The 24,981-nt window shown below is 42.5% G+C and overlaps 1 protein-coding gene across 1 annotated transcript in view; it reads left to right on the top strand.

The window, feature by feature from the left end:
- Positions 1–13,950: 13,950 nt before the first annotated feature.
- pitpnc1a (phosphatidylinositol transfer protein cytoplasmic 1a) overlaps positions 13,951–24,981 on the top strand; it is a 32,433-nt gene continuing 21,402 nt past the window's right edge. Inside the window, exon 1 of the mRNA XM_061090275.1 lies at positions 13,951–13,998. Within this exon, the coding sequence (XP_060946258.1) occupies positions 13,951–13,998 (48 nt within the window). The remainder of the gene's footprint in view (positions 13,999–24,981) is intronic.

Genomic DNA, 24,981 nt, shown 5'->3' with positions numbered 1-24,981 from the left:
AGCAATGTAATGAAATTACCTGTTACAAAACATGCAAGGAACAATGTGTTCCGTATTCTGTGACTGAAAATAACACACAAAGGTTGTGCTCATGCATCACACATTTCTTGTGCCCAGGCTGGAATAAAATCTGGACTTGGACACGGACGCATGGAAGCGAATGTGTTTGCAGATGATGTCGAATGTTGACTGTGCAAACTAACCTGGTAAAAACAGGATTTGCACATTGTGCACAGACGGATCTTGCTCTGTAAATAATTAAAATTTACTTAATAGAGAGAAAAATCAATAAAGCAGAAAAAATGTTTTTCCGTGCTGTTGAATGTGTAATTGTTGTTGTTGTGGGAAAGGTCAAGTAAATGCCTGTTTAGATTGGTTTCATATGGAAACACTACTTGTGTGTCTCCCTCGTGTTATCGCCTCACTCTTCTCTGATTACATGTTTACAGATGCTTCGAGTTACTATATAGTATCCTTTGTTTTACAACCTCGTGAATGCGTTTGAATGTGGCATTCAGGTAAGTAGAAGTTCATCATTAGAATAACCATTGTTAGATCACTTGAAAATAACAAGTGAGAACAGGTTTTGGAGGATTTTTTTCTGGATTGGTGAAACAATGATGTCAACTAATTTGCATGTAGATGTGAGTTATGTAATCAGAGTTACTTACATATCTGCAGTGCCTTCATTTCCTCTGCCAAGGAGGCTATAATGTCATCTAAATTTGTTCACATAGCCAAATTGTTTTAGAACCAGATTCGGCCCACATCCGCCTACACACTGCAATAGAATAATGGCGATGGGTCGGTCCGCTCTCGTTTGTCAGTGCATCATAGGAATTCTGCATTTCAACCAAAGGTGCCAACAATGTGTTTGGTGCTTTACCACATGGGTGACTTCAGGTTCACATCCAGATTACACCTTGTCTAGAGCACCGTGTGTTTGCCAAAAAAAGGCCCATATTTGAAATTCTGGGCACATTTACTATTTTACAAGTGGGCCATTTTGGGCTCACATCCATTCTGTCCTGGCCAGAAGTGATGCATCATTGCCTGAAGTTGCCCACATCCGTATGTTCTGTTTGTTTGTCTGTAAGATCGTAGGATTGTGAAAAAGGTACTTGACAGATATTACAAAAACTTGGTGGAAGGATGCAGTATCTTTTTGTTCCTTTAACATTGCGGGATATAGCTCGAACCAAATAAAAAATCGATATCTGGTAGATTTAAATCAGATGTATTGTGGTGCAGGATTTCTTTTCAGCCGCTATATGATAACAAATAGGGCTAGAAGATGCAACCACTGATGTGTAGCTGAAAAACATAATGTGACAATATTAAACATTCATATATGATATAGCACCTTTCAAAAAAAACACAGTTACAAGGTGCGTTATGGGTTCAAAATGAAAAGATCATGCCAAACAATAGGAAACAGTTAAAAAGCTATTTGAAGATCACACAGCAATAAAGCATACAGACAGATACAATGTCCCTACTCACATATTCTACCATTACTGGAAGTAACGCCACCATTTCAATTGTCATTGCTGCTCGCTTCATCTCAATCAGACATTTTCTTATGTATAAGTACTTTAAACACTGACACGCCTTTCCATTATGTCACAAACAATTTCTTCAAATCAACATTGTAAAGATTGTAATTTTGTTGATTCATGTATTGCTCTTCTGTCCGTCCAGGGAGAGGGTTTCCTCACATGTGGCTCTCTCTGAGGTTTCTAAGTTTTAAGACAGTAAGGTCACTGGAGTGCCGGAGGCTACCGAAAAATAAGAAAATACAATTTTATTGTGAATTTATTAGGAGTGCCTCATGCACACATGAGCCTAGCTCGGCCTGAGATCTGCCTCCTGCACTCTTGTGTCACTTTGTCTATGAGGTAAGTTGATGTTTGCCGAATCATCCGGTTCCTTTGAGTCACCGCTGTGAATGTAAAGCCGCCGCTCCCTCTCATGACCTCTGACTGAGTGCTGTCAAAGCTGGTACTATTCTCCACACACAGCAGTACAGTACAAGCATTTTCCATTCAGGCGTGTCCCTCAGAGAGCGTATGACCTGGCAATGTTTTATTTTTATTTTTAGTAAAATCCCAGGGTTAGATTTCTCGCCAGTCTGGTGGTCAGGGAAGACGAGGAACGTGAAGTGAAACCGAAATGATGAGCGGGAGCAGGAGTGAGGACAGCGACCGACAGACAGAGCTAAACCCAAATCTGGAAAAAGTGCAGATGGACACAGGGAGTGACTGGCAGAAGCAAACAACACACTCCCAAGAGATTTCAAGCTCTGCCAGCGAGAGGCACCGACAGAAGCCAAAGACGGAGACACACTTTTCACCATCGACACAAAGTGCATCATTTCACCTCTCTAACTCTCAACATGCTCCAAGTGCCTTGTAAGATCACAGGGATTGTTCATCAGAGGTGATGTGAACGCGCCCCCTTTTACAAGAACATGTCTCATTGGAGTTCAGGCCTTGTTCACACCCGGTATTAACATCTGTCCTGAGAGATCTGATCACAGGTAGACGGCTCAAAATCCATCTGTTCACACCTGCTATGAGAATGTGTTTCCTGGATGTGTCTCCTCTGATTGGATCTCACTTCCCCGCTGTTTATGCAAATAAACATGCACCAAGTGTGTGTGTGTGTGTGTGTGTGTGTGTGTGTGTGTGTGTGTGTGTGTGTGTGTGTGTGTGTGTGTGTGTGTGTGTGTGTGTGTGTGTGTGTGTGTGTGTGTGTATCAGCGAGAGAGACAGAGCGAGTGAGAGCGAGAGGAGACAATAGGGAGTCATTGGGAATTCTTACTACACAACTGGATCGCACAAAAAAGCACTGAACGGATTACCATGGAGCTAGGAGGTAGGAGGGGGGTACGGGGAAGAACTTGGTGCCAATTCGGATCAGAGGGGGGGGCAGATCCAAATAAAAATCTGGATCTCTAGTGAAGTTAGGTGTGGTTTCATGAGGGGACTCTTGGGTCTTGGCAGATCTTCTGATAATATTGACTGTATTCTCAATTCCACCTGCTCTCTTTACCTTCGTGCTCAACATGTTTCAGTGAGTTGAAGCTAGAGAGAAATGAAACTGTTTTCAAAGAGAACCCATCCTCTACTGAACACCAGTTCTTTCACTCAGGGCAGCAGGGACAGTGTCACTCAAGGTTGCTTGAAGTTCTACTTTCACCTCCACCATCTTTCTTTCCGCTCTGCTGAACCATATTCATCTTCCTCTCTTCTTTTTACTCTTCTTCTCCGACAATGATGTTGTAATTTCGTTGTCACGAGTTCACTCTTTTTTGTGTGTGTCTCTCTCTCTGTGCTGCCCACACTCTGCTCTCTTCACTCTCAGTCCTTCTCTTGTCTAGCAGATATTCCTGATTTCTTATTCTACCTCACAAATCTCCAATTCTTCAGCGGGTTCCTCCCATTCTCCCCCGTCTCCTTCATTAATCCCTTTGTTACTTTGTTTTTCTTCTTCCAAATATACATCTCTCTATTTCCCACCTCTCCTCGTCCTCTCTTTCCCCCTCTCTTTCCACTCTCTTTGACTTTGGTTCTCCACCTTCTTTTTATCAGCTTTTTCGGTCCTTCTCTCACCTCCCTTCCCTCCCCCCCTCCATCGTTCTGCTCTGCTGCTCTGTCAAGCAGGCACTCTGCTGTCTAATGACTTGGATCGGTGGGGACTGTTGAGTGGAGATAGACCTGTAATAAGTCAATGCGACCAAGCGCAAGAGCCCGACGTGCTGCTGGAGTTACATCTTAACTCTGCTGTGCTCCAGCCAGGAGGCAGAGGGGAGGGAGAGGAGCTGATGGTGCACAGGTCTGGAGATGATAAGTCCTCTGGGTTGAGATCTGATTTCTTTGAATCCCACTGTAGAACACAGGGTCTCCCCAGTCGGACCTTAGCATCAAAAAACTCTCTTTTGTCACGTGATTACAGAAAGTGGTTCTACGCATGTAGGCTGAGTTGCAGCTCCACTGTGATGGTGTGTTATCTTCAAACTGTTGCTTATAACAAAGCTCAAACACACACATATTATACTGAACAACTCCACCCACCGTATTTAAAGAGAAGATGGGATGGAGAGATATCAGTATCTGTCCAGTTCAGAGGGCTTGAGTTTGTGTAAAACATACAAATCAAGTACAACAACGCAGTCCCAGGTACACAACAAATGCTTCCAAGGACACACAGGGGATGGATGTAAACACACAAACATGCAAACACATGCTATGGTCTCGCTGCCATGGGCAACCAGAGCAGTCTAAACTCCCACTGTTTTGTTGTTTTTGGTGAATTATTAATCCAAGTCTGTTTCCAGAATCAATACGCAGGAGAGGTGGTAGAAAAGGTCAGGCAATAACACACACACATGCACACACGCACACGCACACACACACACACACAAACACACACACACACACACTGTCACATACGCACACACACACAAAAGAGGAAATAATTGTTAAGAATGATGAGCATGGAGGCGTTATTCAGTCCACCCCTTGTGGAAAAATAGATTTGAACACTACCATTATGCTTGTTTTTTTTCTATTATGTAAGAGAAAGGCAGAGACAAGAAGAGAAGAAATGAATTGTCCTCGCTCTGACAAAACCAGCGGAGAGGACTGCAACAGCGTGAAAATGATTTCTTTGTTCCCTTTGTCTAAGCGTGTCTTTCTTTAATTGTGTTGTACCTGTTGTCACTAAGTTTGCTCTGTATTCCAATCGTTAAGTCATAGAAAAAACTCACAATAACTTTCCTCTCTCCCTCTGTTTATCTTTTGTGTTTTATGTTTGTACGTCATTTTTGTTATCTAACAGATAAAAATTAAGTAATCTATATATAGATTGGAGATAAAGTGTATAGCACACAGCATGAGTAAGAGTATATATTAAATTCCATCAGTGTTCTCCCTGGATTATAGCCTTACGATACCCTTAAGATAAATTATTACGTAATTTATTATTACGATAAATCCATATATTCTTCTGAACCTTTCAAGAGTGAGAATGCAAATATCTGAGTCAGTGGCTCCGGACATTTTCCATAACCTTTCCTGCCAGCCTCCCAGTAAAAATGTCCTCCTCCTGCATGCTCCACTCAAGTGCCACCCCACACCTGATTTGGACATGTTCCTATTGTAATCCCACATAACATTTACCTGTGAGCTCCACTTTCTTGTGATCGTCCAAGGATGGTTAGCTTTTTTTTTTCATCACATTCACACCACCACGTCATGAGATTCCACAAAAGAAGTGACAAACACATTGCCTCACAGCTCATGGGCTGATTGAACCATTGAATGCCGCTGGCCACCAACGTTTACCCCACTTGTTTTGTTAAACTGTCCATCACGCAGGCCTGTGACTCACTCATATGGGCACCGTGGGAGGAGAGCACAAAAGTACAGCCAAAGTTTTTCTCAACTTTGATTTTAATTTTTCTCATTATACTGGTATGTATGCCTGTTCCTCGGTATGAACTTCATAGTCACCATGGAGACTGCAAAAGAGGGAGAGTGAAAGACAGAATCGGAGAGAGAGAGAGAGAGAGAGAGAGAGAGAGAGAGAGAGAGAGAGAGAGAGAGAGAGAGAGAGAGAGAGAGAGAGAGAGAGAGAGAGAGAGAGAGGAGAGGAAGGAAAGATCATGCTGTTTTTGTTGGACACGAGAAAAGGACACATTGGATTATAATGATCACGGGACGACTCTTGAAAGTTTTGTGTGCAGAGGAAATGAAACACCTGCTGAACTTCCAGAATATTGACAGCATTCATTTGCATTTGCACCAATGAACAGAAGGAGTGAGTAGGAGAGAAACGTCCCCGCTCACTCGCACAGATGTTCACCTCCGCTCTTACACAACACAAAACTCTCTTTCGTGGTTAAAGATGCTGCCTCTCTCTCAACAACCCCCCCCCCCTCTTGTCCATCAGCCGTGCCACAGCCTGATCTGGCACCACCGCTGGGTACGGACACATTCTCTCTGTAACACGCGGAACTGTTTCAAGGTTGACAAAAGCTATTAGAAGCTTTGTGTCTAATACAAGTCCTGTGAACTGGATTAGTGCTGCCACACTTTCCCATTATGATGCTTTACCCTGCTACTGGCTGTCCACCCACCTGTGATCAGTCCTGTTTGGGTAACGCTTCTATTTTAACTTTGTTTTGATGGAACAAGAACAAATTTTGTGCGTCAGAGCCATGAATAGTGTATGTGAGAGCCCAGCTGCTTCTTTTACATGTCTGTAATTCCATCTGACTGTCTCTTAGACGTGTGATTTTCTTAAAGGTTTGTCACTCTGCTCGCCGCCTTTTCACTTTTTCTCCCATCTCGACTCTCCGACCTTGAAAGGAGAAAACCACTTTCATGAAATTTTGGGTTTTGAAATGTTGTTGTCAAAAGAGCAGTAAGATCAGGCCCACGCAGAATGCACCATACACCGATTTATGAGAACAGAAAGAAAAATATGTTTTCTAAATATTATATTCAGCGCAAATTTCCTTTTAAAAATGAACCAATTCACAACTTAAACATACCATAAAACAAATGACAACATAAAGAGTATTAACGCTGATGTTTGAATTCTCAGCTTAAAGGTTCAGTGTGTGAGATTTAGGTGAAAGGTAACTATTGGCAGAAATTTAATATAAATAATTCTAGTGATGTCTTCACTAGTGTGTTTCATCTTAATTGTACAAATTGTTGTAGCGTGTCCAGCAGAATTTATAAATCCTGGCCGGCCTCCTGCACGCTCGACCCCCGCGCCACTCTTCATCTGAATGTGTCCAGAACTCAAACAGTCGACCTGTTAAAAACAGTAAACGTGGAGGAAGGAACTCATCAATTCATGGTGTGTCTTTGTCCCACTCCTCAGGTGAGAGGGAGGGGGAGGGCTTAGGGGAGGCCAGTGTGTGTGTGTGTGTGTGTGTGTGTGTGTGTGTGTGTGTGTGTTTGTGTGTGTGTGTGTGTGTGTGTGTGTGTGTGTGTGTGTGTCTAACTTTCATCACAGTCTAGACAGCACCATAGAGCCCCTTTTATGATCTCATTAGCCTCCATCTGAAGGATCATTAGCTCATCTTTCTCATCTCTTTCTTTCTCTAACCTCCCTCGTTTGAACTCTTCCTCCTCCTCCCTTTCCGTCCCCTTTGTCTCCCTCAAGTCGTCCCCTCTCCACTTTCAGTTTCCTTTCAGCTGCTTCCAGTTGTCTTTTGTTAAAAAGCAACCACAGTCCTCTAAACGTTCACTTGAGAAAATGCAGGTTTCTGTCAATTCTCATGAAAGGTGAAAGTTGAACCACAAAGTCGCACTTTATATTTAATTGAAATGTGATCGCTCCTCATGACCTATCCTCTTCATCAATGGACACACACAGAATGAAACCAAGTGAAGGACCTGAAACATATGTGGGCCCTGAAGTGCAAATGACAACGACAAAAAAACAAACATAATGTTGTTTTGTTTGTTGTTGTGTGTTCTGACTAGCTGTTTTCCCATTTGTCGTTTTTGATTTGCACTTCAGGGTCACCGTAGCAACCAAGCACCAAGACAAAAATAGAGAGATGAGGTAAGCTTTTGTTGAACTTGAATTTTAAACTCCAACTGAAGCAGCTCTATCGGTTATTCAACAGCACATTTAACTTTTCTATTGAAATTCCATCCTCCGCAAAACAGCTTTTCTGCATCAAGAGAAGCTATTTCACGATGAGATGTTGAAATTTTGACATTTTCCATTCTGCTTTTCAAAATTTTACATCACAATATTGTAAGAAAAAGAGACACAATGTGACACATACAGAGACAGACCAATTTCCTGGGTGTAAATCAAACACCACAGGGAATCTTAATACCGACAACTTTTCAACATCTCCTACTCTGCAGTGATTGGCTGATGTATAGCAACCAGTGTCTCCATAGTGACATGGAGGCAGCAGCTTGGCGGTGAGCAGGGGATTGTCAGCAGGCCGAAAATGCACCGCGGCCACTCTGACGAAGCATAAACATCACGTCTGCAAAAAAAAAAGATAAGAAAAGAAAGTGCGATTCTAGCACACACAGTCACGAGCACATCTGCACATACACACAAGAGCACACACGCACCAGAAACAAACACATATGCACGTGCACATTTCATTGCACACCTCTCCCTTCAAACATCACACCCTAATAGCTGTGATATTGAGCGGTTGTCGTTTAATCTTAGAGGAGAAATGCAAGCTGAGCCCCAAGATGAAAAAAGATGCCACATCTCTCACAGCAATATCTCTGCACTGGCAATAAGTTCAGATTTCATTATGCATTATGCAAGAGACAATCTTCTGCTCTAAATGAAATGTGCATGACACCTAGACGGCTGTCTGACCCACTAGATTGGGAAATGGGAAGCCTGATATTACCTGGATAAAAAGGCACATTATGGGACCTCGTTTATAGGACTGGCACATTTTCCCGTCATGGTAATTCTGCTCCTGAAGTGCCACCACTCTGAAATGTTTTGGGTTTTTGGACCGGTGATAGGGAAAGCTGAGAAATGGATTTGGAACACAGTGTAGCCATGGAAACAAGTCTTGACATCGCCGCGTCAATCACGGCTCTAAAAGGTTGCATCTGCATGATTGATAAGGATGAGTGCAGATGCTGCGAGAGAGGAGGGGCACTTGGGAGCGATGTGTTAGTGGAAATCTCACCATCCTCATTTAGTAAATTATCCACATTTAACAGCGATGGAGAGGGCGGTGCTGCTGAGGCTGAAGCCTAGCCGGTCTCGTTGTTGTTCCTGACGTGGCCATGTTTCCTCTTTCTGATTGGGATCGAGTGTTCCGCTGCAGCAATCTTCTGCACTTACAATCAACACAGACGCCCAAGTCGATTTTTAAATCTATTGAATGTTTCGATTAACTCCACTGGAGAAAAACAAAGGATTTTCCCCTTAATCTCTATATTAGTTATAATGCAGGCTGTACAATCTTAAAGGAGACATATTATATTCATATTCAGGTTCATCATTCAATTCGGGTTATAAATTGAAAATTTTAACATGCTCTAATGTAAAGAGAGCACATCTATTTTTTTCATACTGTTCATTGCTGCAGCTCCTCTGTTCAGCCTCTGTCTGAAACATTTGGTTTTAGCTCCTGTCTCCTTGAGGCCGCCAAGTCTGCTCTGATTGGTCAAGCGCTTCCAGCACATGTAGGAAATGTAGGTTTGCTCTCGCTTCACCTGGCTTTGTTAGGGGGGGTGCCAGACTAGCAGCATTGTGGGGCATTGTGACATCACGTTGGGGGTTCAGCAGCAGGGTAATCTGTGGGGGAGAGGAGATCCCTGAACCGCGGAAATTAGGCTTTTTAACTTTGCAAAACTTTTAAATACACAAGCAACCCATTTAAAGCACTGAAGGAACGAAAAATCGAGGAAAAACAACAATCCAGGTCAAAAACCCCTTTCGGTCTTTGACACCTTGGGCCCCAGGAAGCAGGGAACAGGTGCTACTGTGCAAAGTGCTGTTTTCACTCTGCCAGAGAAGCAATACAGACAGATGGCAATTCATCTGCTGTCAAACTTCGTCACCTCACCTCATAAAATCCCTCAAAGGTGTTCTGTCATCAAGTCGCTGTCAGTGCCACCATTATTGTCACCTGTCAACGCTCACTGGTGTGCGTCTGACAACACACCGCAGAGAGTTGGAGTGAGTGAAGTTCCTGGTGCTTCATGTGTGTGTGAGAGACTTTAAGTCTTACAGCACGAGATAAGTGGGTCCATGTGTGTATCATATGCTGACTTGCAGCAGTCTTCTCTATGTGAGACTCTCTGTGGTGGCAACACACACACAGCTGAGAACAGCACTCTCCATGATTTCCAAATTAAACTGACATAATCACCTCACACTCTGCAGCCACTTCATCAGCCAGCGTCTCTTCTCGCTTATGAACTGGTCACCAGTCACTGCTCTGCAGAGGCCTAACGCCTGCTTAATGGATGATATGAAAGCAAACACAGGGAACTTACTGTAAATAACTGTGCTACTTGATGAGTGAAGTTTAAAGATTGATAAGTTTAAAGTTCATAAAACAATAAAATCTTCTTTTCCAGGAGCAGTGACTGATTTCAGAGTTTGTGGAGGATTCACTGATCTACAAGACAAGTAATAAACTGTTATTTTCTGTACTAAAAAACATGATTCCTTAAAATATCTTAAAATATTTTTAAATGATGATGGCTTTCAAATGTTGAATACTTTCTATGGTCCTAATGTTTGGTCCCAGTAACATCCTCCCTGTTAAATAAGAAGGTCACATCCAGCCTCCTCACCTGGACGTAATACAATCATCAAACTGGCCGGCAGCGCTCATCCAACACCAATGTTCTCTTTGCAAGACCAATCCCTCAAATAGATCCCTTATTAATTTTGGCTTCCACACAGCCCCTCCCCACCCCCCCTAGCACTGAGCGAGCCGGGGAACAAGCTCCTCTCTTTGCAGTGACAGTGGACTGACTGGGCTCAGGGGTTAGCAAAGTGACAGTAAAGGCCAACTAATGATGTTGAGCAGCAAGAGGCGAGGAAGCCATGGTTTCTTAGCAACAGTTTCTCCTCTGTCGACAATGGTACCAGCTGGAAAAAACAGATTTTGGCACTTGTGTGTGTGTGTGTTTGTGTGTCTGCTTAACTGCTGCAGGTGTCATTAGTCTGACACTGCAAACATTTTTGTATATTATTTTCTTTTTCATTCCCCTTGCAAATGATTTTGACTGCTGCATGTTCAGGTATTATATCTGTGGAAAAGTGAGAGCAGGTGCCCTGACCGTCACACTTAAACTTTCACCGCACATTCAAGTGAAATCTGGAAGGATGAGAAATCATTCAGATAAAACTAAATGTCTGCTGGGCCGGAAAGGAGCTTCAGGGCTCAGCTTTGTTCCACTGTGCAGCATTGACACACACACAGGGTCTACATGGAAAACCTTAGACATCCTCATTACAAAAATGAGCATCTGCAGTCTGCAAAGCAACGAGGAAGTATTCTACATCAGTCAGAGGCACAGAACATTGAACAGATGAAGGGAAGTTCGACACGTTAAATATCAGTAAATTGTAGGTAACACTCAAAAACTGTCTGGAATGTAAAACTGAAAAGAAGCTTAATAGGTGAACCTCAAAATCCACAAGTTGCTACTTCAAGAAACACAAGCAGAAGTTTTCCGTCCCCTGTATAACACATCACAAAGAAATATACTTTACCATCGTTTGTGGACATGCATGTTTATTTGCTGTGGTCATGAATCTGAGGCTACCTCCACACAACAGTGTTCTCGTTAAATGTGTTTAGTCTTCTTCTCAGACACTGGCTGTGTATGAATTTGAATTCAGATACACAACACACGTGCACCCTCTTCAGGTGAGACGTCTTCACTTCTGTTTCCTTCCTTCACAACACAGAGGAAATTGTGGAATCCTCCAGCTACAATACCAACTATTCACTAGTTTGATTTAAGCAAAACCAATGAAGAGTCAGGTTACTCATTCATAATTCATTTTACCGAAAATATAAAGAACACATGAGCTTTTAAGTAACTGCTGGTATGAAAATCTAGCTCCCAGTGTCACTTTTTTTGTATTATCTTTCAATTGTCTTCCTCTTTAAAGATTAAATCGTCTATTTTTGTAACACAGCTATTGATTTGATTCATAAATTTCGTTATTTGATTACCTTCATTGTCAAGATTTCAATAACATACACATACTTTGCATCGCACAGAACCATTTTACACTGTCAAGATCTTCAAAGAGATGAGTGATGGTTACATTGAACACATCATTTATGTGTCTCTGGTGACCTCTACCGTCTGAAACAAGCACTGCACATCTGATTTTTAGGACTCACAACACTTGTGCTTAGTGCTTAGTGCTTAGTGTTTAGTGTGTGTGCTTAGTGTGTGTGTGTGCGATTTAAATTGTTTACGTTAAATGTGGTCTCTTTATTAATTGTGTGTATTTATAAATGAAGCAGTCTCACTTAGCTTTGCCTTTATCACCAAGAACTAGTCCACAAAATACCACAAACCAACAACAAAGTTTCATTTCAAATTATTCAGCGTTTTAAAATGTTTTGACCTTTCAACTCAGTTCGATTTCCACGCAGGTGAATCATCTTCTCAATTGACTCAATATACGATCTTTGGTAGGAAAGTGACCTGTGTTGGTCAGCTGTGGAAATCCTCTTGCAAACAGGATGGAGCCAAATGTCCTGCTTCCCTGAAGTACGGAGATTGTTTGGTGTGAAGACCCTTGTGATGAAGAGTAGAACATCCAAGTGTCCTTCACCCTTATACTGTGGACTGTCCACACTGCTGCTCATCTCCACCGGTACGACTCCATCGTGTTTGTCCAGGAAAACAAGTGTTAGAAACCTCTTCAACTACACTGTGTACTTCCTACTAGTTTCCTATGGTGATTGTTTTATTTACATATTGATTTATTTATTTCTATATTTATTTATGTGTACACACACACACACACACACACACACACACACACACACACACACACACACACACAAAGTGGGCTATATTATTCACTATGTTAGTTCTCATAAAATAAATAAAGGGGTTTCAGTTTAAATGTTAATATAAGAAAGAAACAATCATCACACCTGATCTAAATCTCTCTTCAAGTCACATTAAGTCATGTTTCTCCTGTTTGTGATATTTCAATAATTTTATAATGTTTGATTTCATCTTGTTTTTACTCTCTACTCATTGTATCTTTTTTTAAGTCTCTGCTCTTTTGCTGTATCTTCAAATAATTTCTTCCATTACATTTTTCATTTTAACTTTTAAAGCACCTTGTAACTTTGTTTGGAAATGTGCTTTATAAATAAAGTGTATATGAATGGTATTATTATTATTACTACAATGCTGCACTTTCACAGTTCATGACCAAGGTCTAATGAGACGTGCCAGATATTTAATTATCACTATCTCACATTTTGAAAGTCTGATAACTGTTCATTCTCTCATCCATCTCTCTCTCCATCTCTCTCTCTCTCTCTCTCTCTCTCTCTCTCTCTCTCTCTCTCTCTCTCTCTCTCTCTCTCGCTCGCTTCTGGCCACTTTCCTTTGTCAAGCGGCCAGAAACAAACACAACTTCCGGTTTCTTTCAAAATAAGATCTTATTGAATGTTTGGTGTAAAAGCCTAATTATGAAAAAAGGATCAATCAATTGCATTGTGACTAATAATCTCCAATGCGATACACTTTTACGTGTAATGCACTCGATCAATAGTGGCCTCCTGTTTTGCAGAGGTGCTTTTATGTTGCGGGGTGATCTCCTGTGTGTTTCCGGTGCAGCTCTGCCTCCTCCTCGCTGGTTTGAAGCAGCTGCTCCACAAGGCTGCGCATCCCTGGAGGGAGTTGTTAGGAAAAACTCAACGCAGCCAGTGAGGTGCATTCGTGGGCTTGAACTCATCTCAAGTGATCGCAGTGAAACGCAGAGTGTTGTTAACCACAAGGACAGAGGTTCGAGTCCCGCTGCGGGGAAGGAGAAGCTGCAGAGAAGCTTTGCTGTTGCAGGAGCGACTTGTTCTGTGGAGTTTGGTGCGAATTCTTGACACTTTCCTCCCTGAAGAGGACAAACTGTTTGGGCTTCAGTGCAGACATTGTCCCAGCAGCTGATTTCTGCAGGAGGATTATTTGGAGGGAGCCATTTAGTATTTGGGGACTGTTTGTGTGTTTGTGTTTGTTTGTGTGTGTGTGGAGACGCGGAGGAGCTGTTGTTGCTGATGCAGAAGTCAGGAGGGATCTGCTGAATCCCTTCTCTCCTCCCCGCGGAGCAAATTGATCCCAGTTCCAGGATTGATTCTCAGGATCGAGCCCGGCAGTGACGCCTCCACCGCCCAGCATCTCTCCTGCACCCCCCGCTGTGCAAGCAGGGACCATGTTGGTGAAGGAGTACCGCATCTGCATGCCCCTCACCGTGGAGGAGGTAGGTGAAGTTTTCTTGTGATGCCTCCACACGTCTCCTGCAGCCCGGTCCTCTTGCACGGTGCGTGTGAGGACATTCTGAGGACCCGCCGCACGGTGGCGCTGCTGCTGTCCCTCATCCAGCTTCCACCGAGTTTCTGGTTCAGATGAACACCAGCAGCGCAGTGAACCTTGTTTGTCAGTGTTGTGTTGTAGGTGGAGAAGGTGTGAGTGTGAGCTGGTGTGGAGAGATGCTCACTGTAGTTCCCTCTCATCCAAACATCAGGGAACACAAGTTCCCTCTCCACTGTGAGGAGTTGGTCCCTTACGCAACCACTGCGTGTATTTTACACAACCCCTGTGTCAGTGTGGGTTTAATGCACACGTTTCCTTTCTGGAGACACATTCACCCTCTGTGTTGGGAGCTTGGTTTATACTGTAGGTTGAAGGATGAAGGAGAGTTCCCCTCAGGTCACAGTGGCACAGAGACATAAGACCCCCTGCTGTGCTTGGACATTTGACGATGCAAATATCATCCAATATGTCACCAACAGACAGAGTTGTTGTGTTTCCTTTTTATGTCATGATATTCATTGCATGGAGGGACACTCGTGTTTCTTTCTTCAGAGATAGTTGAGGCTGAGGCTGCATTAACTTTCCCTCCTGCTGTTCTCTTCATTCCAGTGTTACCTGAACCCAAACAGCAGATGTTCCACCTGAAGTGTTTTATTGAGTGGAAGTGCATCATAAAGGGTTTTACACACCATTTAACCCCGGTTACGATGTAATAGCCTTTACAGGGAGTCAGCACACTTGTGCACTGAGTGTGTTACTGTAGTATTTCATCAACATTGTTGTTAAATTGTATCTTAGCTCTGCTCTTTGTGAATATACAGTCCTCCTCTGCGGCCAATCAAAGCTTTGTGCATAGTTCTTAGTTTGGGACAGGATCTGAGCGGCCTCTCCTGGTGTTGGATGATCCTGATGTAGTTTGATTGTCCTGTTTTTGACCCTAGTTTCTGTGAGTGTCATGTTTATAATTACCTGGTAGTGCTTCATCACTTCCTGTCCTGAGCCTGATTGGCTCGGGCGCTTTGCCGCGCTCCAGTGGTGATGGAAGACTGTTGTCCTATGCGGCCAGCTGAGGGCCAGTACATCTGTTGCTGTAATGACAATAATCTATTGATCTGTCATTGATTTGACAAATGAACATTTGTAATCTATTAATTTTGCAGCATGCACGCAATTACCCCCCCGCACACAGACAGATCAATCATCCAAGGTGTGTGTGTGTGTGTGTGTGGTTGTGTGTGTGCCTGTTATCTTACATAATCTTGAAAGTGTTAAAAAACAATCCAACTCCAAAACCAATTGGCTTTCTCCTCGAAGAGCTTCTGATTTCAGGGCGACCATTTTTACCTCCACCAAGGAGATAATGTCTTTTGAGTTTTGTCTGGATTATGCAAAAACACCTGAACTGATTTTCTTGAAACTCAAAAGGATGCGGTAGGAATCCATTAAGGGGACGGATCCGGAATTATTTTATCAGTCTCTTTAACATTGTGAGAGGTTTTTTATTTGATATTTTCTCTCATTTCCTAGGGAATGATTCATGGGTCATGATGGAAAAAAATCAAGCATATTTAGGGGACTAAAAATTGTGCGTTTGTTTGCAATTTGTTGTGGCTTGATTGAATTTCACAGGACTGTGTGTCCTAGGTGTGCACTCTAGTTTTCTAATGTAAACAAACCACAGAAAAAACATGTACTGCTCTTTATTGCTCTTTCCTATAAATCAATGCACCAAACCAATGAGATTTCAGTGGTGGTGTCATCTGGACTGGTGCAAATCTACAACTGGTAATGAGTTGTGTATTGCTTTACAAGTCTTTACAAACACTGCTGGTCACAAACATCTTTTTTCAGTGCCTGTCAACACACACACACACTCTCACACTGGTTCAGGGGCAATTTGGGACTCAGTATCTTATAATTGGGAGGAAAGATGGATCACATCGGTGTCAGGTTACAACATGTTCCCTCAGATTCATGATGAATAAAGGCTAATTCTGTGCTCTGGCAATATCATCTTACACTACACATCATAGGAGTGATGAACATCCTCGTGTGGCTTCGCTGCATGAGGACAACAGGCTGCTCTTCAGATGCATGCGAGTGCATTAGTGAAGTGGAGGAGAAGACATGACTAGACAGCTCAATAATTGTATCATCAAGGAGACTGTCATCTTTGAATGGTGATTAAAGTTCAAGCACTGCTGAGAAGAAAAGACACTTTCATCTCATCGCTTTTTACGAAATTCATTTGACTAGTGCATTAAATATCGAGCTATAGAGCTGCAGAACCTCTTTCTGTTCTAGAAAATGCGATAAATACGAGACTGTTTTTGTACCTTTTTGTTTTTTTGGTTTCACTCATCTTACAACGAGCTATGTTTTTGCAGCAGAATAAGAGACAGACACCTGTTTTGATTGAGGTGAAATCAGGCAGTCAGTGTAAGGTCAGTCTCTCTGGGGGGGGGGGGGGGGGGGTGTTTGTGTCCCTGCATGCTGAGACTCCCCACAGCACGTCCAGGCCCAGAGCCACGATCTTGTTTACGTCCCTGAAGTCGAAGCTCTGTGCTCTGACTACCGAGAAGCCTCTTCCTTGGTTGTTCCCCCGAGGAGCTCGGAGCTGGGGCAAACAGTGACCTGGCTCACGCACGCCAGATGGAGAGAAACATGCACACTCAGAAAATCTGTCGGACTTCAAGGGATGAGCCAGGGAGAGAGAGAGAGAGAGATTGCATGTTTTAAGAAGGTGATGGATTGCTTTGTGGGTAAATGACTCGGCCTCGATCAGCATGATTCTGATCGGGCCGCTGTAATTGTTTTTGAAGTGTTTGAATCTGAATGCAGTAGAGCAGCACTAAACAGATTTATGGATCAGCTTGAGGACTTCTCATTGTGAATGAGACCTGGTTCTGCAGCCATGAGTCCCCTGCTGAGCTCAACACACTCAAAAGGCTCCAGGTAAATATCATCTGACATAAAGTGAGCGACAGACTGAAGCACAGATTGGTTTTAACAATCCACCAAAACAAAACAGAGTTATTGAGGCATCTATCGACCAGTCTGAATTCCAGTACGTGTGTCTATGTATTCCTTGTATTTCTTTTTCAAATAAGTCTCAAAGCAAGGACGCAACAAACGTACCCATTTGGATAAATTGTGCAATTATATCTTCAATGCGTAAAAGCTTTCGACACACTCGAGTAGACACTACGACACAAGCGTCACCATGACACTGGTTCTCAGATTACACCGAGCAGAGCTTTGAATAGCTCATCAATTACCACGCAGATCCTTCTGCAATTAATTACCCATTCACTGATTAAAGAACAGAGTGTCTTTTCTGCACCTGAACAGCAGCCGAATTAGTCTGACTGCTTGCTTGATCAGCTTCTGATTAATAAGCTGGGGAGCGTGGGCTTCAGGGAACAAGAACACCACAAGACAGGAGAAGTGTCTGTTTCCCGTCTTCATTTAATAACGGCAGCAGACTCAATTAGACCCGAAAGTGGTGAAAATGGAGCTCGGTCTTTGAGTCAGTGGAGTTTGTACTCAAGTAAAGTAAAGGTACGAGTATATTTAAAATATACTCGTACAAAAAGTACAAAATGTCAAAATGTAGAGGACGGGTTAAACAAAACAATAAAGTGATAACAAGGATACATCTGTTTGACCAGTTCCAGCCTATTATTGAAGACACTGTGGCAAATCCTGTGACCAGAGAAAGGCAGTGAATGCACTGGGGACGATCCATCACCATGTTCCAATTCACTGCTGAAAAATGTTCCTTAAATTAAGTCACAGCAGGAACACAGAGCAGCTGTCAGAGCAGGTGAGGGTCCTCGCACTGAGCAGCACACACAGCAAAGTGGAGGAAAGACATCATTGTAACAGCATCAACAACAGTGTGCAATGTCAAAGTGACACAGTGCAACGGTTTTCCTGTTTCCTGTTCAGGGTTTTTCCTCGAGAGAGAGGGCTATAGTCACGTTGAGGTGAAGAAATCTTTTTCTCCTGCTTATCTGTGCAGCAGTTTATTTGTTATATTTACCCATAAGTCATTGCTATGATGATGTTCTGGGTGTTTGACCATGTGTAAATACCGGGGTTTCCTCTCGCTTATTTAGCCTCCACATCTCCCAAAGTCCCAAACCAGCCTCTATCCCCTTGCCTTTTCTGCTCCCTGTCTGTTTGCACATTCAGGTGGAGGTTCGCCAAGTTTTCATAACACTGAGCTGAAAAGCTGCAGTCACATGAGGGGTTAACAAAGCAGGAAGGTGGTGCACACCTCACTGATGGTATAAGTGAGGGATGAGGGATCCACTGTCAGTATTTAAACATTTAGCCATACCCATCATGCACCTGTTGGTCACGCAACATATGCGCTGTAGCAGTGATTCATTAAATCAGTGATTAATGAATTTAGTGCTGAGGTAAATGCCAATCCATCATAGTCGTGGCCACAAAATGATGCCGTCCTTATTTAAACATTTAAACACATGCCAAGTTGTAAAGGAGGCTTTCACCCCCAGTACCTCGGTGAGGGATCTCATCGAATGCAAGCCACAGACAGAGATCTGGATTCATTAGATAGATGTACCTTGAAACAGTAGGGGATCCGACTGAAGCTGGTATTTCCTTAATGAATCCTTTTGTCAATATTGACTATTGACCCGGCCTCCGTGACAAATGGTCAGGCCACAAGCTTCTCCTGCCCCCAAAGGAGCTGCACAGGAGTGTAAAGTAACACAACAGGATCCATAGCTTCTAATCCATGCACCCTATGCTGATGCTCAAATCACAAGACTGACCATCAGGCCTCCTGAGAGCCTAATTCCCACATGTAGATATGTGTGGTAGGGTTTCATACTGAAACGAACCAGCAAGCAGAAATGACCCAACTGCAACGGCTCCATAATAACATTTTAATCTGGTCAACATGGAGGGTCGACAGTTTTCTATTTGTAAAGTAAGAGCAACACATGGAACAGCTGGTCAGGTGACTGGAGGTTGTGGGAACAGGTGAAAAATGAAATAGTCCGTTAGAGGGAAAAAAGAGAAAGTTCATGAGTTTGTCCCTATTACACAAAAATGAAAGGGTAAGGGGTTAACCCTGACCCCTTAAGTGCACCTCAATGTTTGTTTTTATTGTGAAGTCACGTTTGTTAGTTCCTGTGAGTTCGCAAGTCTCTGGAACCGCGTCTGGAAGTGTTTGGTTGGAGTCTCAGCTGGATCATCTAGTGTGTGCGCTCTCAAGATTAAGAGATTAAACATGTATTACATTTATTTCTGGGTCTTCCATGGTTTTAAAATCAGTTAAGTTTTGAAAATCCCCCATGTTTGCAGTAGGCATCTTTTTCCCATTGGCCTTAATGTTTTTATTCCTCCACTTCCTGTAGTTTGTTGACAGTGTAGAGACTGAAAAGGACAAGACACGATGACATGATACCAGAGATGAATGCATCCATTAGCTATAACGTCTTATCCTTCAGAGGAGAACTATAGACTACATGATGCTATATTTAGAAACAGGTCTTCACAAGAACTGCTAAGTAAATGCATCAGCCACATCGATACGATACCGAATGCTCGGGCTTCACAGAAGAAGATTTAAAGTCCAAGAGACGAAAGCTACAGTTGATCAGATCTCTTACCAATGAATAATTTCATATGTGTCAAATAAGCGACAAAAAGCACAGACAGAGCAGGTCTGTTACCAAGGAGATGAATTAGAAAACTAAAGAAAATACATTAATTCACGTCAATGTTAAGGGAAAGAACAGTCTCAGCAGTTTGAACAGGCAGATTTGGGATCTGCTCCTTGAACATCCGTGAACTGTCTTACATGATAACCCATGAGCTTACACAGCAAAGTTCAGTGTTGTGGTTTTTTTTGTAATAAAACACAAACCTTTCTTTATCCAATGTCAATACATCTCTGATTAAAATCTGAAAATGAACAATTTTCATACCATCAGTAACTGTCAGCCTCTGTCTCACACCAAAGACTGACATCTGCCGTGCCCTGTTAACGCTGCTGTCTGTGAGTCTGCAGCTCCACACATTGCAGCACCGAGCTTCAAACAGAGCTCGTGAGGGGGTTAGAGAAAAGCAGGGACACGTCTTTAAATAGACGCACATATACAGACCACTGATGCACATTGTAGCGACTAGTTCTAAGAAGATGGGTACATGGCTTTTTTGTTCCAGGAAGAAGCAGCCCTATTGATATATATGAATTATATTCGCAGGATTGAGTGGAATTGTGCATGTGCAGAATGGCAAAGTGAGGATGTTTCAATTAGGCCGGTTCAGCTCTATGCACTTTGCTTGTAAATGGATGAACATCCCTCTTCTTAATCTGCAATCTGAAGATGATTGTCAGTAATATTTGAATTGGTGAAGCTCCACTTTTGTAGAATACATTTCCTGGAACTTTTTAAAAGAATAATTCCATGTTTTTGAGAAATAACCTTAAGCTTTCTTGCCGTGAGTTAAAGTCAAATCGTTGTTTCTGCATCTACATGACTGGACCAAGTGGGTTAATTTTGATTATATTCATTTTATTTGCTTATTTGGGCACAAACAAGTAAAATTGACGGATGGAAGAACCTGTTGTGTATGTTTCCCTTCCTCTGTCCCTTTCTTGGTCACCATTTTTTGTGTGTGTATGTGCTCGTGTCCATGAAACTCAGAACAGTTTCTTCTGGTTGCCTGGCAACTTAACGGCAATGACAAGACCTCTGGAAATTGCTGGATTGATTTATTTTAATTTTCAATGGAAGAAAAAATTGTGATAAAGTGAATTTTAAACATAGATTTAGCTTGAAAATAGGACAATTTTGTTGCTTTTGGATGGAGGCGATGTTTCCTGTTTCCCTTTTTATTTTGTATTTAGGTTATAATCCGCAACAATTAGAATCAGAAAACTTCACCAAATGGCAAACTATTTATACTGAGAAAACTGTCTTCTGCTCCTGTAATGGACCTCACGTATGTTGCTCACTTGATAAAAATTGCAGGACTTGTAACTCATCAGCTCTGTACATCTGCTGGGAATTCAGACATGGACTAAAATAAGAGGCAAGTACACGCATGTAGGATTCCTGAGTGTAGTCTAAAGAGGATGAAGAGTAGCTCTTCCCTCTTGGTTATAGGAGCACCTGAGAGCGTATTATGTAACATCCACTGAGGCTAAAACTTCATTGCTTTTATCTTTTTGGATCAGACATTTCGAAGATGCCAAAAACAGCTTCAAGCCTTGAGGAGGATGATGAATATAAAAAAAGAGTTCTTTCTTTCTGGATGAGATAATGAAATAGTCAAATAAAAAATGTGTTTATTTGGACTGAATTAAAAAAAAAGACCAGTCAGATTTGGTCGTTAAGGACTTTCAACAAGGGCTACACATCTCTTCGGCATTTAATTTCTCGGTTAAATAGTAGCATCATGTCTTGTATTTAGGTGAGTTTTGTTTTCAAATTTCGGCGTGATGGATTAATTGAGTTTGCTTCAGCAACACTGGTGTGAACAAAGCATCCGGGTGTTTGTGTGTGTCTGCACTCCTCCCAGTTCGATCGCAAGACAACATCATTCACCTCATCCGAACAGGAAACTCTAAATCGTCTCCATCCCTCCATTTGTGCCTGTAACACACCTCGTCTCTTCCTGTCCCTCTAAACCTCACTTATTGTCAACATCCTGTCTAAACAAGGAGAAACAATGGCCACTGAGAATAGAAGCTGCGCTGACACATTGTGAATGTGTCAGAAGAGTTATGGGACAGGTGTTAGGAGAGATGCAGCACAACAGGGGCAGCAGCTGGGCATGCCGCACTATAATGTGATCACAATGTATAAGGACTCATTGTGCGCCTTGGCTGGTGATGAGTTGTGTATGTGATCAGCCTTAATATGCGATAATAAATAGTGATGTGTCATTTGGCATTTTCAAAATTACCCAGATTGATGCGCGCACAGGGGGAAATGTCTCAACTAGAAATTCTGTCTCACATTCAGCTTTCTATTTTTTCTTAGGGAAGTTTTTTCCGAGTTTGAATGTGTTTTTCATCGTTTTATCAAAAATAACCTTCAAGACACTTCAGGGAAAAGTCGGCAATGCAAACATAGATAGATAATTAAAGTCTACAATCCCTGCCTTTAATAAAGCCGCAATCTTGTCTTTAGCTGTGTCTCAATTCTGGTGCCGCATCCTTCGGAGTTAACATTTTAGGAGCAACTAAGCTGTCCAATCTAGTGAAGGTGAAGAAGCTAACAAGCCAGCTATCTGTGTCTCTGAGCCGCTGTAAGTGCAGCTGCTCAAAGTAGCTCACAATGCAATAAAGAGCTGGACAAGCTTGGAAATCCTCTGTAGACGAGACCATCTCAATTGGGTTCAGCCTTCGCAGTCTACAGACACAACGTTCGCCACGTCCATTCATATTGATAAATTCAAATTCTTTTATGTTTGTATCCCAGATAGATCACTCTCATTGTGGTGAAATTGATTTTTGTTTTATTTTTGTAAGAGTTTACTTTCATAGGGTGACATTCATTCCGTACCACACTCTCATAAAAACAATCAGCTCCCGACCTTTAACATGCACTTCTCTCTCATGTGCCCGAACCTTCTGGCTCGTGGCTCTGTAACGAGGCTACAGCTTGTTAATGTGCTGCTTCACAGCAAGATGCTCCTGTTCTTACTCTCTCTCCGTCTCAAACAAACACACACACACACAAACACACAAGTGAATGTACATATCCATCTACAGTACGTGGGCGTGTGTACAGATACAGGCTGTGCTTATTAAAGTACAGGTGCGAGTGTCCCTGGTTGCAATAGGAACATCATTAGCTCACAGCTGATTATTAATCATTTTGCCTTCTGTATGTGTGCAGTGTGTGTGTGTGTGTAGATTTTAACTTGGTGTAAGGATGGGACATGGTCAACAAAGACCCCATTTCATTGTATCTGGGAATCTATTTTATTACCTTGTTTTACATTGTGAGTTGGGACATTGTTTGACATTTTTATTGATTTCCCAAGGGATTAATTCAAATTCAGGCACATTTAGTGGACTGATTGACTATGAGTGTGCAATTTGGTGCAGCCTGATTGAGTGTTAGACGACTGATGGGCCTTGACGGAGGTCAGCGCTCTATTGAGTGCCACTGTAGTCGACCTAATGTGCTGTCCACATTTAAAAACAAACAGTTAATCATGTGGTCGTCTGCAGGAACTATTATTGAATCCACTGTGTTGTTGCTGTGAGGAAACGAGAATAGGCTCCTCCTGAAGTTGAGGAACAGAAGGCTCTTCTGTTTATCTCCACGAACACGTAACTGTGACCCAGTCAAAGACGGGTCCCTGTGATGGAGACGCTTCACTCGGAGGAAAAGAGAGTAGCACATGAAGACGGAGAGAGGGAGAACATCTTTGATTGAACTCTTGGGCGAACATGTGCACAAAGAGCTGGGAAGTAATTGGAACAAGCTTTTGCATGAAAAATAAAAATTTCAAACCGCCCACTCAGAAGGAACGAATCCTCTCATGCTGTGGAGTCGTGGCTTATTTCCACCTTCCATGTCCTTCATTTCCGTATGTCCACAAGCACTTTGTTTAAAACAGAAAATGTGTTTTTTTTTTTCTATTTATTTATCCCTGCCTGTTTTTCTCTGACTCAATGTTCCTTGGCAACGAGTCAATGCCACTAGTGCAGGTGGCCGGCAGCTTGGATCCTCTTCTCTCTCCCTGCGGCGCCGTCGTCTTTTGTCAACACCGATCTGAAGTTGTCCTCTCTTCTCCAAATTGTTTATTAATTGCAGCGATGTGAGTCCTCAAAGAGCTGCTTTCAGCACTGTGTGTTTGTTAAAGTTTCTGTGAGTGTGACTGAGCCCTTGTGCGTGCGTGTGCCTGTCTCCTTTGAGAGGATGCTTTAAAACCTCTCTGCAGCTGCTGTGTAAGCCAAAGTACTGTTTGTTTTTGCGTCCACGTCTTTTTCACTCAGCTTTCTGCAGTTAATTAGATATCTAAACGTCAAGAATCCAAACAACACTTTCCATCATCAGGGGATTAGAGACACATGATTGTTTCGATTTAGATTTCGCCTGGAAAAAAAACCCTCTTTCTCGGCCATTTGCTATAAATGCACAACTCACTCTTGGCATTATATCGCCAATGTTACGTTGTGTTCTCAAGACTTGAGGCTCATTTATGCTCAAAGTTTGATACGTATATGGAAACAGAGAGAGCCGTGTGTCCGTGGTCTTTGTTAAAAAGGACTCTCTCTCTCTATGTGCGCTACGTTGGGCAGACACACACTATCGAGCACTTTCTTAATCCGGATCTCACAGCCTCTCATCTCAAATTTCTCATCAGTGCTCATCAAGTGTCCAATATCTGCCTGATTAAATACAGAGTGCTGCTGATGAAGATTCACTTGCCGGTTTGTGTTATTTGTGTGTGTGTGTTATCACTTTGAGCAGAACAGGACTTGCAGACACATCCCCTGTATAAAATAATTTCCCAGAAACATAGGTGCAGATGGCCCTTCCCTCAGCTCGCCCTCTGAGCAGCAGTGCCCCCCCCCCCCCCCCCCCCCCCAGGGCCTCGAGTGCCCGCCCACAGCTGTGACATGAAGTGTGTCAGTCTCCATAAGCATTAATGAGCACCCTTCTCCTGTGATAACCACTGATCATGTGTCTGAGGCCCTATTGGTCACTGATGTACACTGTGATGTGCACTTAAAGGAAATAGGCCTCCACAACAAGGCCTGAAATAACCCGAATTATTTAACATAATTATTCTTTCTTCATCGTGTTAAATATACAGGAACAGCCACCCTCACTTTCACTTTGTTGCTATGAATATATCATCGTGACTTGTTTTAAATGGTTTAATTTAATCAAAATTGTAAGTGTCTCATTGATTAAACACA

Source organism: Limanda limanda, chromosome 17, assembly GCF_963576545.1.
Source record: "Limanda limanda chromosome 17, fLimLim1.1, whole genome shotgun sequence".
NCBI classification, from domain to species: Eukaryota; Metazoa; Chordata; class Actinopteri; order Pleuronectiformes; family Pleuronectidae; genus Limanda; species Limanda limanda.
Note: the sequence above shows the minus strand (reverse complement) of the source record. Positions and strands in the feature narration are given on the sequence as shown.